At 41.9% G+C, this 16,062-nt stretch overlaps 1 protein-coding gene across 1 annotated transcript in view; it reads right to left on the reverse strand.

Moving 5' to 3' along the window:
* TTC27 (tetratricopeptide repeat domain 27) overlaps window positions 1-16,062 on the reverse strand; it is a 187,106-nt gene that overhangs the window by 52,724 nt on the left and 118,320 nt on the right. Inside the window, exon 13 of the mRNA XM_045447193.1 lies at window positions 9,048-9,275. Within this exon, the coding sequence (XP_045303149.1) occupies window positions 9,048-9,275 (228 nt within the window). The remainder of the gene's footprint in view (window positions 1-9,047; window positions 9,276-16,062) is intronic.

Here is a 16,062-nt window from a genome sequence, read left to right on the forward strand (position 1 = left end):
GATTTCACAGTTCATGAGTTCAAGCCCTGCACTGGGCTCTGTGCTGACAGCTCAGAGCCTGGAGCCTGCTTCAGATTCTGTCTCCCTTTCTCTCTGCCCCTCTCCTGCTTAACATTCTTTCTGTCTCTCAAAAAGTGAATAAACATTAAAAAAAATTTTTTTGAATAAAAATAAAAGTGAAATGATTTGGGGGCACCTGGGTGGCTCAGGAGGTTAAGTGTCTGACTCTTGGTTTTGGTTAGAGTCATGATCTCATGGTTCATGGGATCGAGCTCCATATTGGGCTCTACAATAACAGTGGAGCATGCCTGGGATTCTCTCTGTCCCCTCTCTCTGCCCCTCCTCAACTTGCAGTCTTTCTCTCTCAAAATAAATAAACAAACATTTTTTAAAAATAAAAAATGAAATGACTTGATACATTAGTTTTTTAAATTTATCTCTAAAGTTTGAGAGACAGAGAGCATGCACATGTGCTCACATGCCCATGAGCAGGAAAGGGGCAGAGAGAGGGAGTGAGAGAATTCCAAGCAGGCTCTGTGTTATCTGCATGGAGCCCAATGTGGGGCTCGATCCCACAAACCATGAGATCATGACCTGAGCCAAAATCAAGAGCCCAGCACTTAGCCAACTCAGCCACACAGGTGCCTATGGATTTGTTTTACAATAATATGGGGTTGAGTTAAGGAAATACTGATGAAATAAGATCAGCCATAGGTTAGTAATTGTTGAAGCTGGTTGACAGGCATATGGGAAAGGGCTCATTATAGTGGTCTCTCTGCTATTATATATTTTATATAATTGAAATCTGCATAATAAAATGTTACAAACAAACAACTCCTCCTACGTGGATGTTATAGATTGAATTACACCTCCCCAAAATTCATATGTTAAAATCCAACCCCCCAAGCGTGACAATATTTGGAGAGGGGGCTTTAAAGGAGATAATTAAGATTAGGGGTGCCTGGATGGCTCAGTCCATTAAGCATCCAAATCTTGATTTTGGCATGATCTCAAGGTCATGAGATCAAGCCCTGCATTGGAAGATTCTCTCTCTCTCTCACCCACCATGCTCCACCCTTCCCACATCCCTCGAGCTCTCCCACGCCAAAAAAAAAGGGAGACAATTAATATTAAATGACGTCATAAAGTTGGGGCCCTAATATGACAGGACTGGTATCCTTATAAGAAGAGAACTACAGGCACACAGAGGAAGAGCCTTGCCATCTAAAAGCCGGGAAGAGAGACCTCAAATATGAATTTGAGAAACCAACCCTGAAGGTGCCCTGATCTCGGTCTGTTAGCTTCCAGGACTGTGAGAAAATAAACTTGCTACTTAAACACTCAGTCTGTCATATTTTGTTATGGCAGCCCTAGCAGACAGTGAAGATATTCAAAAGTGTGATTTTACATTTCAAAATTAAATCCTGTGTATCATTTGAACACTCACTATTCCCTATATGGAAAATTTCAATGTCTCCCTGTTTGAAAGTATTGCCTACAATAATTACAATTTGCTAAAAAACTTTCAAAAGCTGGATTTTTTTGGAACTCCATTAACTGAAGACATAAAAGATTTCCAATTGATTTTTAACAGAATGCAGCCAAAATGCAAAAGACTCTCAAACAGTTCATGTGACTGTAGGACACTTAAATTGACTTATAAAATAATTCTTAAAAAATTCAAACATTTTTAAAATCCACCTGATGATGGGCAGAAAAAGAAAAGTAAATACTGCCACACGATACAAAATCTAATTCAACATCAGAAAAGTCACAAGAATCTTATAATTCAATTACCCAATGGCGTATATAAAAATTGTTGTAGGGGTGCCCAGGTGGCTTAGTTGGTTGAGCATCCAACTCTTGATTTTAGCTCAGGTCATGACCCCAGAGTCATGGGATCAAGCCCCACATTGGGCTCTGTGCTGAGCATGGAGCTTGCTTGGGATTCTCTCTCTCTCTCCTCTGCTCTTCTCCCAGCTCGCACCTGCTTGCTCTTGCTCGCGCTCTCTCTCTCTCAAAAAAAAAAAAAAAAAAAATTATAAATGACAACAGCCAGTTTTTATTTCCATTAGTAGAAGCCTCTTTGGACCACATTATGTCTCCCATCACAATCAAACCCAAGTATGTTTACACTTCACAGGGTCCACCAAAATTGGTATCTGTATTACCACCACTACAAGTAAGACTTTTATCTGTTATGTTTAACTTTTTAACTGAATGTACAATAGCATTCAGAATAATGTGAGATGTTTCACCTCTGAGAGAATGAATTTCCAAGAATTTTATTCTGAATCCACTAACTATGTGAAAAAAGTTAAACCATTATGAGAACAGAATTAATGACTTTTCTATTTGAAGCATCTGATGTCACTGATGCCAAACCGGTGAATTCAATTGGTAATGAGCTATTTCACCTAAGAGAGCAAGCACATTAGCACCTGTGATCTCACTTTTCATACACATACAAGAAAATGTGGGATGGACCAATCTTATAAACCATTTCTGCTCATTTTCATTTGCTCCAAATGAAAAGTCAAGCCTCACAAAATGCCATGAAAATGCACCTTCTATAGCTTCATATTAAATCATCATCTTTGGACGTGACTTTAAAAAAAAAGAAAAGAAAACCAACTACTACTAACTTTTGATGTAAATGCTAATGTTTCTTCAACAAATTTAGGTCTTCCCGTTAGTGATATCACCACAGCCCCTGAAGTGGAGGGTAAATGTTGTACAACCTGTACATTCATTAGCTCTCTTGACAAACGAGAATTGAGTTCCTTATGGCCCTCTAACACACTTTTTGATTTGTTTGCTTTTTGGAAATGAATGCTGCCAAAGGGTTTACTATAAACTATATAAAAGTTACCAAGCAATGTAATATACAAATAGTGGTACATTTAGGCCATACAATAAGTGATCAAACCACTGTAGCAAGAGAATTCAGACTATTCCCCATGTGCTTTATTTATGGCAGGCCTGCTCGGCTCTGCTCCCCATACATCTAGTCTATGATTCCCCACATTTCCTGTTAATCCGGCCAACTGGTAGCCAGGCAACGTCATGCATCGCACAGGCCACAGTTTGGCACAAATGTCTGATACATACAAGGGGGCTTACAAAGACACTGGTGCACCCTGGACCTGAAGGAGGTGGCTGTTCCCAGACTCTGTGAGCAAGCACAGGAGGCTTTATCAGCGAGCATCCTGTGTACTGTCCTTGAAAGGGTCAGGTTAGTAAGTTGTGTGTGGAAAGGGTTGGAAAAAAAAGAGACAGGCTGTTACTGGTCATTGTTCAGATTTTAGCACTGGAAAGTGGGAGCTCTGTCCTCTGCACATGCATCGAGTATGATACTAGATGAGACTGCGGCAGAGGAGGGAAGAACAAAGAGGATGTCTATGAAAACCCACTCTGCTTTTTATGCAACAATTAATAACACCTCATTTAAAAATGAAAAACCTTGAGACAAACACTAAACACGATGGGTTACCAGGATAACAGGCATAACCTAGCCACTTATGTTTAGTGAACACTCAAATCCATGGCTTTCCTCGTGCTCTTCTAACCTGGGACGCCAGTTCCCTTCTGAACACTTACTCACCTTCCAGCCCTCGGTGCACACCTGCGTTCACTCCTGCACCGTCTCCAGCACAGCCTTTCCTGATGTGGTCAGTCCACAGTGACTGCCCACCTCCTCCCAACATGGCCCTTCTGGCCATACATGTCTTCGGGTATTTACCCTGCAGTTATATCACGTAACCTTACAAAGGTGGGTGACCAGTTCAATGAAGAGGAGAGTTCGGGGAAAATAAATGGGGGGAGGGGGGGCGTGCCCTGGAAAGGGACTGACAGAAGAAAAGGAATCTAGTATGTGTGCTGAGAGAGAGCAGAAAAAATAATAGGAAGTGACATTTTCCTTTTTCAATGCTACACATACTGGTTTGATATCTGAGCAATTTCCTCGTTTTTACTTTTTACATAAGAGTAGGGGACAATGGGAATAATAAGTAGACATAAGGATTTCTATTTTAATTCGGGTCCTGAGACTGTGAGATCCTGTTCGGGAGGTTTGGTTACTATTCTCTCCCACCTTCTTCACCTTCCAACAGCCCACAAAGTCAAGTCTAAGGTTGAATTTTGGTTTCAGAACTTGTGTGGGGAAATGAAACGGGTAGGTCGAAGGGAACAATAGCTGGCAATCTCAGAAGCACAAATGTAAACAGTGCACATGTCTTCTGGTTCTCTAACAAATATTCCGTAGACAGTGCGTTTGGTTTTGCAGACACTCCCTGATATAAAACAAACACTTCTATTTTTATACCAATTTGGTTTCAGAAAGTCATTACAGTGCACAAAAGCCATCCAAATATCACTCTCATTCTGCTTAAATTTTGTTATTAAACCTGTTTGGAAATGTCTGAAAGAAGAGAATACATTTTTTTAAATCCCTATTTTTTAAATTAAATTCCGTTCTATTTTCCTTCTATTCCAAGACTTAAAGGAGACGACAGCATGTAGGAGCTCTCCCTTCTTAGACACGGTTCAAACTTGGATCCCAAGTTCCAATGTCTACGGAGTCCAAGTTTGTATCTTGTAGTAGTTCTGTACAACTTAGCATCAAATGCCTGCATATTTTGGCATGGCTCACAGCCTGCCTGAATTGGATCCATATGACAAACTGCAAAATATCCTCACATAACATCTGTTTGTATTGTGATGCTGCTTTGAGCAATTGTCATTTCTTTGTCTTGCTAAGTAATTAATTCAAAATTATATAATGAGACCATCAAGTCCTGTCAAGTCCTCCCTTGCAAATTCCCTCACATCCATCCCCTTTCCTATCGCCCCTGCCATACTGATAACTGTCAGGCTAGACATGTGCTGGTCTCCCAAACCTGCCTACATCTAGTATCTTCCAAGGCCACAGCGCTTCCCAAACAATAAGACTAAATTACCTCCACGCATACCACATTCCTTCATTCAAAACAAAGCCAAACACAAACCGGTCCTTCAGCGGCTCCCTATCTGCCAAATAAAAAGCCAAAGAGCTTAACCTCACATTTAAGACCTTTCATAAGCTGGCTCCACTCCAACCTTCCCACTGGAACCGCCCTATTTCCTTTTACTCTACAAAACCAGCCTATTCACTGACTCCACTGTTCCCCCTATTAGCCTACTCTCTAACTCCTCTGTTCCTCCAACACAAACATGTACGCACCCCTTCTCTTTCGGTTTCCAGGGCTTTGCTCATACTGTTCACCTGCCTGGAATGCCCTCTCCACCGCCCTCCTCTTGGCCTATCCAACTACTATCTGTCCTTCAAAGCCAAATTCAACATCCTATCTTCACTATCTACCATCCTATCTCTACTATCTCTTTGACCTCTAGGTAACCAGTGCTTTACAAATAACTCACTTGGTATTTCTTTGATGCCTCATACTATTGGCTGGTTCCGCCTATGTTAGCTTCACTAGACTGTAGCAGGGGGTACAACAAGCCTATCTGGCGAGCTGCTGCTACTGCTTTGTCCTCTGACTCAGTGCTATGTACACAGCAGACAATTAGTATATAGTTTGATTGACTAGTTGGTTAAAGATATTATGCATTCGCTCACTCAACAAATATTTATTGAATCCCAATATGTGCTAGGCACTGTTACAGGCACCAGGAAAATATAAACGAACCATAAAGACAAAAACTTCTGCCTTCATAGGACTTACATTCTAGGGAAGGAGACATAGCATTTTTTTTTTTTTTTTAAAGTAAGCTGTAAAAATATTAGAAGGTGCTAAATGCTCTGGAGAAAAAGCAGAGAAGAAAGTAAGGAGTATAAGGTGGGGTGGAAGGTGGGCTATGCTTTTACACAGAATGATTGTGGAAGGCTTCTCTGAACAAGTGACATTTGAGCAAAGATTTGAATGAGGTAATGAAGTGAGGTATGCAGATATCTGGAAGAACATCCAGGCAGAGGGAGATCAAAGTGCTAAAACCCTGAGGCAGGAATGTGCCTGGAATATTCAGGGAAGAAGAAAGAGGTGAGTTGAGGGGGAAGTTGAGGTGGAGTGAGTTGAGGGGGAAGAAGGAGGCACTCTGCTGGGAGAGAGCCTCTCAGGGATTCTGCCTGCTACCTCTAGGGGAGGGAACAGAGGAATGACATATTGGACTCACATTTGAAAGGACCCATTTGGGGGTGTGTGGGTGGCTCAGTCCGTTAAGCGTCCGACCTCGGCTCAGATCATGAACTCACGGTTCGTGGGTTCAAGACCCACACTGGGCTCTGTGCTGAGAGCTACAGCCTGGAGCCTGCTTCCGATACTGTCTCCCCTTCTCTCTGTTCCTCCCCCACTCACACTCTGTCTCTCTTTCTCCCAAAAATAAATAAAGATTTAGAAAAAAAAAAAAATGGACCCATTTGGATGGTCTTTGAGAACAGGGATCGATAGAAGCAGGAAGACCAGTCAGAGTAATTTAGGAAGGGGATGACCTTGGGGACAAAAGTCTTCAGGAGGGGAGTATCTCAGATATTGTAAATGTTAAGTTGGAGTAATGAATGGAGAGACTGAGGAAGCAGTTAGACACAGGGGTCTAACGTTCAGGAGAGAAACCCTGAAACCCACTTTTGGGAGTTGTCGGTGTATAGACAGTATCAAACTATGGGAGCAGATGAAATCCAGGGAGCTGGTGTAGACAGAGATGAGGCCCAAGGACTAAGCCTAGGAAGCCACCAAGACTGAGAAGGAGGAGCCAGTGGGGCAAGAGGAAAACATGAATGCCAATCTGTTGGGAAGAGACTGTGCGCTTGATAGAATAACCCACATCCATCAGGTGCATGCCATTGATACAACTTAGACTACGGAGGCTAAGGGAGGGAGTTTATTTTCCTCACTCCTTCCAGCGGCTGAGGTTAGGCAAATCTTAGGCAGGGGTACTAACATAAACAAGGATAAGGACACAATTTTCCATAAGAGTAAAGTAAAAATTTAACAACACAATATTGAGTTGTTTTTTTTTTTAAAGGAAAAAAAAAATCTAGTGATAATCAAGTTAGTGCAGGGTTTGTCAACCTTGGCACTACAGACATTTTGGCCGATAATTCTTTACCTTGGGGGGCTGTCCTGTTCATTATGGGATGTTTAGCAGCAGCCTCAGACTCTGCCCACTAGATGGCAGTAGCAGTCCCCTTCACTTCACCAAGTGCCAAAGGTCTCCTGGGGGGCAAAATCCTCCCCAGTTGACCACTCAGTTCGAGTGAGTTGTCAATAAAAACCAACTCTGACAATACTTTAAATATCCTTTCTGCCAAATGCACCTGTTAATTTCTGCTGATAATCTCTTCTCCGGATTTTCTTTACCAGTCAGCTGATTTGGAAGGTTCTCACCGTATTCATTACCCAGAGTGAAGAAAGCAAGTGATTAGCTCAAAAGTGTACTTCCAATTTTTTGCATATAAGAGATATGCCCCAAATCTACCCAGTTCAAAACATGATCATCTCTGCCCACACTCGTTCATAGCAGCCTATTCATAATAGCCTAGAGGCAGAAGCAACCCCAGTGTCCAGATAAACAAAGTGTGGCATATACATACACTGGAATACCACTCAGCCTGAAAAAGGAACGGAACTCTGACAAAGGCTACAACGTGGACATGATGTTCGGTGAGATATGCTAGTCACAAAGGGACAAATACTGTATGACTCACTCATACGAGGGGCCAACAATAGTCAAATTCATAGAGACGGAAAGCAGAATGGTTGCCAGGGACTAAAGAAAGGGGAGAATAGGGAGTTACTGTTTAATGGGTACACATTTCTAGTTTTGCAGGATAAAAAAAGTTGTAGAGATGGACGGTGGTGGTGGTTACACAACAACAGGAATAAACTTCACACAACTGAACTGAACACTTAGAAATGGTTAAGGTGGTAAATTTTATGTTACGTGCTTTTTTTTTTTTTTTTACCACAATTGAAAAAAAAAAAGAACACAGGCTCTGGGGTCCATCTGTCTTGGGTTCAAATATTGGCAAAATGCCCAACATATCTGGCTCATAGTAAGTATTCAGTAACCATTAGCAGCTGATTACAAATTAGTTTTAACCAGAATGTTACCAAGTCAGCGTGCATGTCTGTCAGGACCCATGGTTGACAGTTATGTGTGCCTCTGACTGGTGAAACAGGAAAGCAGTCATAAAGAAAGTACGGTTTAAAAAAAACAAAGACCATTTCTGAGAATAAAATCATTTTGCCAACTGAGTGTCATTAAGTACAAAGTATGGTCAATTTCTTCCCTTCAAAACTTAGTCCTCTCCTGTGGATTTATCCTGTCACTTATTTTAAATATTTCTTTATTTTGAAAGAGACAACATAAGCAGGGGAAGGGCAGAGAGAGAGGGGGAGAGAGAATCCCAAGCTGACTCCTCACTATCAGTGCAGAGCCCCATGAGGGGCTTGTTCTCATGAACCACAAGATCATGACCTCAGCTGAAATCAAGAGTCAGATGCTTAACCAACTGAGCCACCCAGGTGCCCTGCTTGTCACTTATTTTAACGATCCAGTCTTTTTGTATTACTTTTTCAAACCTTAAAAAAAAAAAATTATGTGTCTGTAAATATACTTTTTCTTAAATGATCAAGAATCCATTCTAGATGTTACCCTATTTATATCAGTTTTGCTCTCATTGCTGATTCCAACAATTCTTTGCACAGTCCTATAGTGTGTGCAATTCTGACTCTCCTCTATTTCTCCCTAACATATCTGCTGAAAACAAAACCTATTTTTCCTAGCTGTATTTGGGTTAAGGACAGTTTAAAGAAAGAAATAACAAAATAAAACCGAAAAGTAAATAACAGAAACACAGCAGAAAGTAAGTAAGAGAAAAGCAGCATTTCCCATGACAAGCCAGAAGCGTGAGAGACTCAGCTCTCAGCTTGCAAACACAGCTCACCAGGCACGTGGGCAGAAGATGGGTGCTCACTCATCTTGGTAAGACACCAAACCAAAGAGAAACAGAAGCGCCCAGAGCAGGTGGGCTTTCCAAACTGTCTAACCTGCATGGGATTGATCTTCACCGAGCGCTCAAAGCACTCCACGCATTCTCTAAACTCCTTGTTCCGCAGATGAAGAAGGCCTTTGGAGCGCTGAGCCCGAGCGCTGCGGTGGCGGGACAGTTCCCAGGCCCGCTCATAGCAAGCGTGGTCTCGAAGGACATCTCCGAGCAAGCAGTACAAACTCGGCGTTTCTTTCTTCTCCAGCTCTTGCCTGAGGATTTCTTCTGCCTAGAAATGACAACAGAAGTAAGTGAATTAGCTTATAGTGACTAATGGTTTTTTCTTTTTTTAGCACATAAACATCTTTAATCCCACAGGACCCAAATTTTTATTTTCAAAGTTTGAGATGACCTGTTGATTTCATGCATCTAGGACAAAGGCTGAAAACAACAGAAAACAGATATGGTACAGGTAAAAGAGAGGAACAGGAAGTAAGAACAGAGTGCTGCTTTACTGGCATCTGGAATCCTCCAGGAAAGAAAGGCACCAAGGGGAAGCTTACTCCACGATACTGGGAGGACTCACTGGACTCCCCAGAAGCTCCCCACTCCAGCTGTCACCACTGTGACTGTGAGAGCAGCGTCTTTAGTTCACCTCTACTCAATGGCAATGCAAGGGTATGTTTCTTAAGTTTAGTTTAGTTCTTTAGTTTAGTCTGCTTTGTTTTTCCTTTTTTTAAATGGCCTGCTCAGGGAGCCCAGGATCGCTGAAACATTTATAAAAGAAGGAGGGGGTACAATTTAATAGTCATTGTTTATCTCACAGATAAAACTTGCCAACAGGAGGCCTATCTGCTTCCAGACAGTCCCTTCAGTTTAGCAATTAAAGACCATCCTCAGAACACTGCACAAGCCTGGGTAATACTCTCCTATGTGCACAATTCAGATTCACCTCATCGGCTAAGCTAATTCTGTACTTGTTACCACTACTCTGCTTCCCTGGCCCATGTCCCTTACCCCTTGTTTCTTTTTTTTTTTTTTTTTAATTTTTTTTTTTCAACGTTTATTTATTTTTGGGACAGAGAGAGACAGAGCATGAACGGGGGAGGGGCAGAGAGAGAGGGAGACACAGAATCGGAAACAGGCTCCAGGCTCCGAGCCATCAGCCCAGAGCCTGACGCGGGGCTCGAACTCACGGACCGCGAGATCGTGACCTGGCTGAAGTCGGACGCTTAACCGACTGCGCCACCCAGGCGCCCCCCTTACCCCTTGTTTCTAATCAGTCTCAACAGCATGGCAGCGGCTCTACTTCCACTTCCCATCCTTACATGCAAACACCTTCCTATAAATAGCAGTGGAGTCACCCAAGATGCCAAGACAGCCATGATGGCCACAATGGGTGTCGATATCTGGGAAGCCATCCTCAAGAAGCTAAATTGATTCTTTAGACTCCTTAATTGACAGAGCTGGCAATCTTAAAGTGGATGTATTTGATTTGCTTTAGGTTGCATCCAACTAGAATTCTTAACTCGTCTAATTTTTGGGAAACATTCTGAAAGACGACTGTGCTTATAAAAGTGTCTTTGGATGCTGGCTTCTCTGCATTTCTTTATTTTTTTTTAAATTTTTAATGTTTATTTTTGAGAGAGAGAGAGGCACACAGAGTATGAGTGGGGAAGGGCAGAGAGAGAGGGAGACACAGAATCCGAAGCAGGCTCCAGGCTCTGTGCCGACAGCTCAGAGCCTGACATGGGGCACGAACCCACAATCCATGAGATCATGACCTGAGCCGAAGCTGGATGCTCAACCGACTGATCCACCCTGGCGCCCTATCTGCATTTCTGAGACAGTATGGGCTATGCAGGCTTTTTAGGCCTGGTCTGAAAGTGGAACCGGAATTTATAAAACAGTTTCTAAGCAAAAAGAGTTATAAATCCCAAATAGCCAAAATACATATGAAATTTTAAAATATAATTCATGTGAAACCTCTACAACGATACAATAGTTATTACTGTTCTAACCATAATTTTATAAGGTTGTTTATATAAGTACCCAACACAGGTATATTTACACATACACATATATGTATTCAACCAAATTACACGTAACAGACTGTAGCCACAGTGGAATTTTTGCTGACATGATCTTATAGTGTAGTTGAAGGCACTTCTCCTGGCAATATGGCATTGAAACTTGAAACCCAAACCCTCCCAGAAATTCAGAAGGCTGCCCCTGCAGAAAATAAAAATTTGTGATTAGTTATCTGATGTGGTTGGATCTGAAGGCATGAGGAGGCAGTGATCATGACAGGGACGGGCACTGGTGGTCCATGATATCCAGTGATGAAAGAATTTCTTAAATTATCACCTGTGGGAGTTTAGAATAAAGCTCCTACCTAATGTAAGGTTTTGTGTGTAGGAACTTCATCTAGATAATAAGCTTCCGCACAGCAAAGGAAATAATCAACAAAACTAAAAGGCAACCAACGGAATGGGAGAAGATACTTGCAAATGACATAGGGTTAGTATTCAAAATCAATAAAGAACAAACTCAACACCCAAAAAACAAATAACCCTGTGAAGAAATGGGCAGAAGACACAAATAGACACTTTTCCAAAGAAGATATCCAGATGGCTGACACATGAAAAGATGCTCAACATCACTAATCAGGAAAATACAAATCAAAACCACAATGGGATACCACCCCACACTTGTCAGAATGGCTAAAATTAACAACACAAGTAATAACAGGTGTTGGCAAGGACACAGACAAAGGGAACCTTCTTGCACTGTGGGTGGGAATGCAAATTGGTGCAGCCACTCTGTAGAAGAGTATGGAGGTTCCTCAAAAAAACTAAAAATAGAACTACCCTATGATCCAGCAATTGCACTACTAGGTATTTACCCAAAGGATACAAAAATACAGATTCAAAGGGGTACATGCACCCTGATGTTTATAGCAGCATTATCAACAATACCCAAACTATGTAGAGAGCCCCAATGTCCATCGACTGATGAATGGATAAAGAAGATGTGGTGTGTGTGTGTGTGTGTGTATACACACATATATATTTATATATATACACATACACACACACACAATGGAATATTACTCAACTATCAAAAAGAATGAAATCTTGCCATTTCCAACGATGTGGATGGAGCTAGAATGTATTATGTCAAGCAAAATAAGTCAATCAGAGAAAGACAAATATCATTTGATTTCATTCATATATAGAATTTAAGAAACAAAAGAGATGAACATATGGGAAGCAGGGAGAGAGGAGAGAGGAAAACAAACCCCAAGAGACTCTTAATGATAAAGAACAAACTGAGAGTTGATGGAGCGAGGTGGGTGAGAGACAGGCTAGATGGGTGATGGGTATCTTTTTAAGTTTATTTATTCTGAGAATGAGCATGCAAGAGACTGTGCATGGAAGTGGGGGGAGGGGCAGAGAGAGAGGGAGAGAAAGACAGAATTCCAGCTCAGAGCCTGATGTGGAGCTCGAACTCATGAACCGTGAGATCATGACCTGAGATAAAATCAAGAGTTGGACGCTTAACCAACCAGCCATCCAGGTGCCCTGGGTAATGGGTACTAAGGAGAGCACTTGTTGTGATAAGCCCTAGGTGTTGTATGTGATATATCACTGAATTCTACTCCTGAAACCAATATTGCACTCTGTGTTAAATAACTAAAATTTAAATTAAAAAAAAAAAAAAAAGGCTTCTGTGAATTAAGTGATAGGACACTGAAGATACCAGGCTGTGAGGTAGGTTGGTGGCTTCTAATTTCACCAAATAGCACAAAGAAAGAAAATGACATTCAGTGTTTTAAATCCTCAAGTTCAGAGAAGCAAGTTATTTCTATGATTGCCTCAAAGAATTTCTTTTTCCTCGTAGCTGCCAAGGTAGTATAGCCAAAACTCGGATGTAGACATTGCTGCTACGTGAATTCTGAATACAGGACAAACTCAGTTTCACTAGGTCTATGTGCAAATGAAGGCATCTCACTGGGTTAATCAAATATGTTTTAGTCATTTGTTTTATTTCCTCTATTGCCTTTTAACCACACATCATTTTATTTATTTATTTATTTATTTATTTATTTATTTATTTATTTAGAGAGGAAATATGTGTGTACATAGGGTATGGGAAGAGGGAGAGGGAGAGGGAGAGAGAGAATCTTAAGCAGGTTCCATGCTCAGCATGGAGCCTAACACAGGGCTCAATCTCACGCCCCTGAGATCATGACCTGAGCCAAAATCAAAAGTTGGACGCTTAACTGACTGAGCCACCCAGGTGCCCTGTCATTTTATTATTTTTGAGTGATTGCTCTAGAGGTAATCATGCACATCTTCAATTTATCGAAGTTCATTTAGAGTTACTGTTATATCACCTCACCTTTCTCACATCACAAGTGGCCCGGTCAAGCCCTTCCTAAAGTTGTTCCACAGAAACAATGCAAGATAAACAAATGATTCTTATTGTTTTAAGACACTAAAGTTTTGATGTGGTTTGGTTCTTAGCAATAATAATGCAATGGTTGTTTAAAACGAGAGGGTTACTCTAGTACCACTTACTTCATCATGGCCAGGAGAAGAGGGCACTGACCATGAAGGAGCAAGACCCAAGAACTTAAATAAGGACATGTGGGATGATTCTGAAAATAGAAACCTCCAAACCCTACTGAGTTTCCTATGCCAGCAGAGGCAGTCCTCCCCTACCTGTTAAGACTAGTGCTACCTTGGGGCGCCTGGGTGGCGCAGTCGGTTAAGCGTCCGACTTCAGCCAGGTCACGATCTCGCGGTCCGTGAGTTCGAGCCCCGCGTCAGGCTCTGGGCTGATGGCTCAGAGCCTGGAGCCTGTTTCCGATTCTGTGTCTCCCTCTCTCTCTGCCCCTCCCCCGTTCATGCTCTGTCTCTCTCTGTCCCAAAAATAAAAAAAAATAAAAAAAAAAAAAGACTAGTGCTACCTTGCTTAAAGACAATACAATGACCGGGGCGCCTGGATGGCTCAATCAGTTAAGCGTCCGACTGCGACTCAGGTCATGATCTCACAGTTCATGAGTTCGAGCCCCAAATCGGGCTCTGTGTTGACAGCTTGGAGCCTGCTTCAGATTCTTTGTCTCCCTTTCTCTCTCTCTGCCCTTCCCCTGCTCATGCTCTCTCTCTCTCAAAAAAAGCATTAAAAAAACAAAAAAGACAGTATAATGACTGTACCTCAGGGAAGTACCTTGCAAGAGAATGCCAGTTCTCCTCATCGCTGACCCCTTCCACCCCTTACTGCCTCCACTCATGTAAATACACTTATACACAAAGAGAATTGCAAGACTGTATTTACTTTCTAGAGGGAGAAAATCTTGGACCATATGGAAAAAGAGATTCTAAGGGTGACAGACCATAGACAAAGCGGATCACAATTTTAATCAGCTGAATTTAGGTACTCATCAGTACTATTTGATTCATAGGGCTAACTACTCAAGCAGCTGGGGATGGCTCTCAATTATTTACTCAATTGCTTGGCTAAAACCTGGACTCAAAAGTGGCCAAAACTGAAGAAAAAAAAAAAAAAAGTGGCCAAAACTAAGTTGAGATGCCAGAAATTCCTTGGTGTGATGTGAAGGAAAGAATCTAACAACTTAGGAAGAAAAAGTTGTTGTCAATTTATTATTTGCAACCTGTTCACCCATCCCAATGTCCTCCAAGAGGGCCCAGGGGATATTCTTTTCATCTTAACTTTGAGAAATACATTGTATATGGCAGTATTAGCATCCCTTAAAAGTGCTATAGATGTCCTGTAAGCTGGGGGGAACACTTGGGAGGTCCTTCAGTTGAAATGAGCTTCCGGATTTCAGGGGATGATTAGAATCCAAGGTAACAGAGACCAGCTGATGGCACTCAACCCCTCAGAAGTAAGAGCATGGTTATTTGCAACAGGAACAGCCAGAGTAATAATTACAATCATGCAACCAGCATGGATCTTAGGTGGTTGCTGACTCACCAGCAAGCCTTAAAGCCAAATGAGATGTACACCTAAGTCCAAACTTGATCTACATAACATTAAAAAAAAAAAAAAATCTAGGTTTGGGGTCAGACATCTGACCCAGGTCACCATGCTAAAACATTGTTTCTCACCCAATGCCTATCCTGGAGTCATCTCACAGTCAGAGCCTTTTTAAAAAAAAATCAGAGGGGTACCTGTGTAACTCAGTTGGTTGAGCATCCGACTTTGGCTCAGATCATGATCTCGTGGTTTATGAGTTCAAGCCCCACATTGGGCTGCTGCTGTCAGCTCAGAGATTGCTTCATATCCTCTGTCTCCCTCTCTGCCCCTTCCCTACTTGCGCTATCAAAAAAATAAACATTTTTTAAAAATTAGAAAGGGAGGGACGGAGGGAGGAAAGGAGGAAGGAAGGAATGAAGGAGTCAATACCGGTGAGGAAGGACCCCACTATAATATAACTAGCATATACCATAATTCTTCCCTTGTCTTCCCCAAAGACATAAAATTTTTTTTTAAGTTTATTTATTTTGAGAGAGGAGTGGCGGAGAAAGAGCGTGCGAATGCAGGGAGAGACAGAGAACAGGAGAAAGTGCTGTCAGCACAAAGACTGATGCGGAGCGCGATCCCATGCACCATGAGATCATGACCTGAGCTAAAGTCAAGGGTAGGACGCTTAACTGACTGAGTCACTCATGTGCCCCCCTCAAAGACATGCCTTTAACATTTGCCGGGTAATTCTATCCTGGAGGGAAAGAAATACTGTACCTGTCTTTTCAAGGTTGATTGGTTCTTAGTTAATGATAATCCTCTGGGACCCAGAATATTACCATGATGAGTTAGTGGGTTTATGGGAGTAAGTCTATCTCACAGTAGGCCTAGTAAGTCTCTGGACCCACCCAGTGGTTACCTCCCTACTTCTTGAATACAGAGTTGAATTAGATATATCCAACAACCAGCAGAGCCTTCATTGAGGACTAATGCAGAATAAAGTGCCAGGTGAAAGCCCCAAGCTTACTCTCCCCCTTAAGAGAAAACCCAAAGCACCATTGCATATCTATGTAAACTACAGA

The sequence above is a fragment of the Leopardus geoffroyi genome, chromosome A3 (assembly GCF_018350155.1).
Source record: "Leopardus geoffroyi isolate Oge1 chromosome A3, O.geoffroyi_Oge1_pat1.0, whole genome shotgun sequence".
Taxonomy (NCBI): domain Eukaryota; kingdom Metazoa; phylum Chordata; class Mammalia; order Carnivora; family Felidae; genus Leopardus; species Leopardus geoffroyi.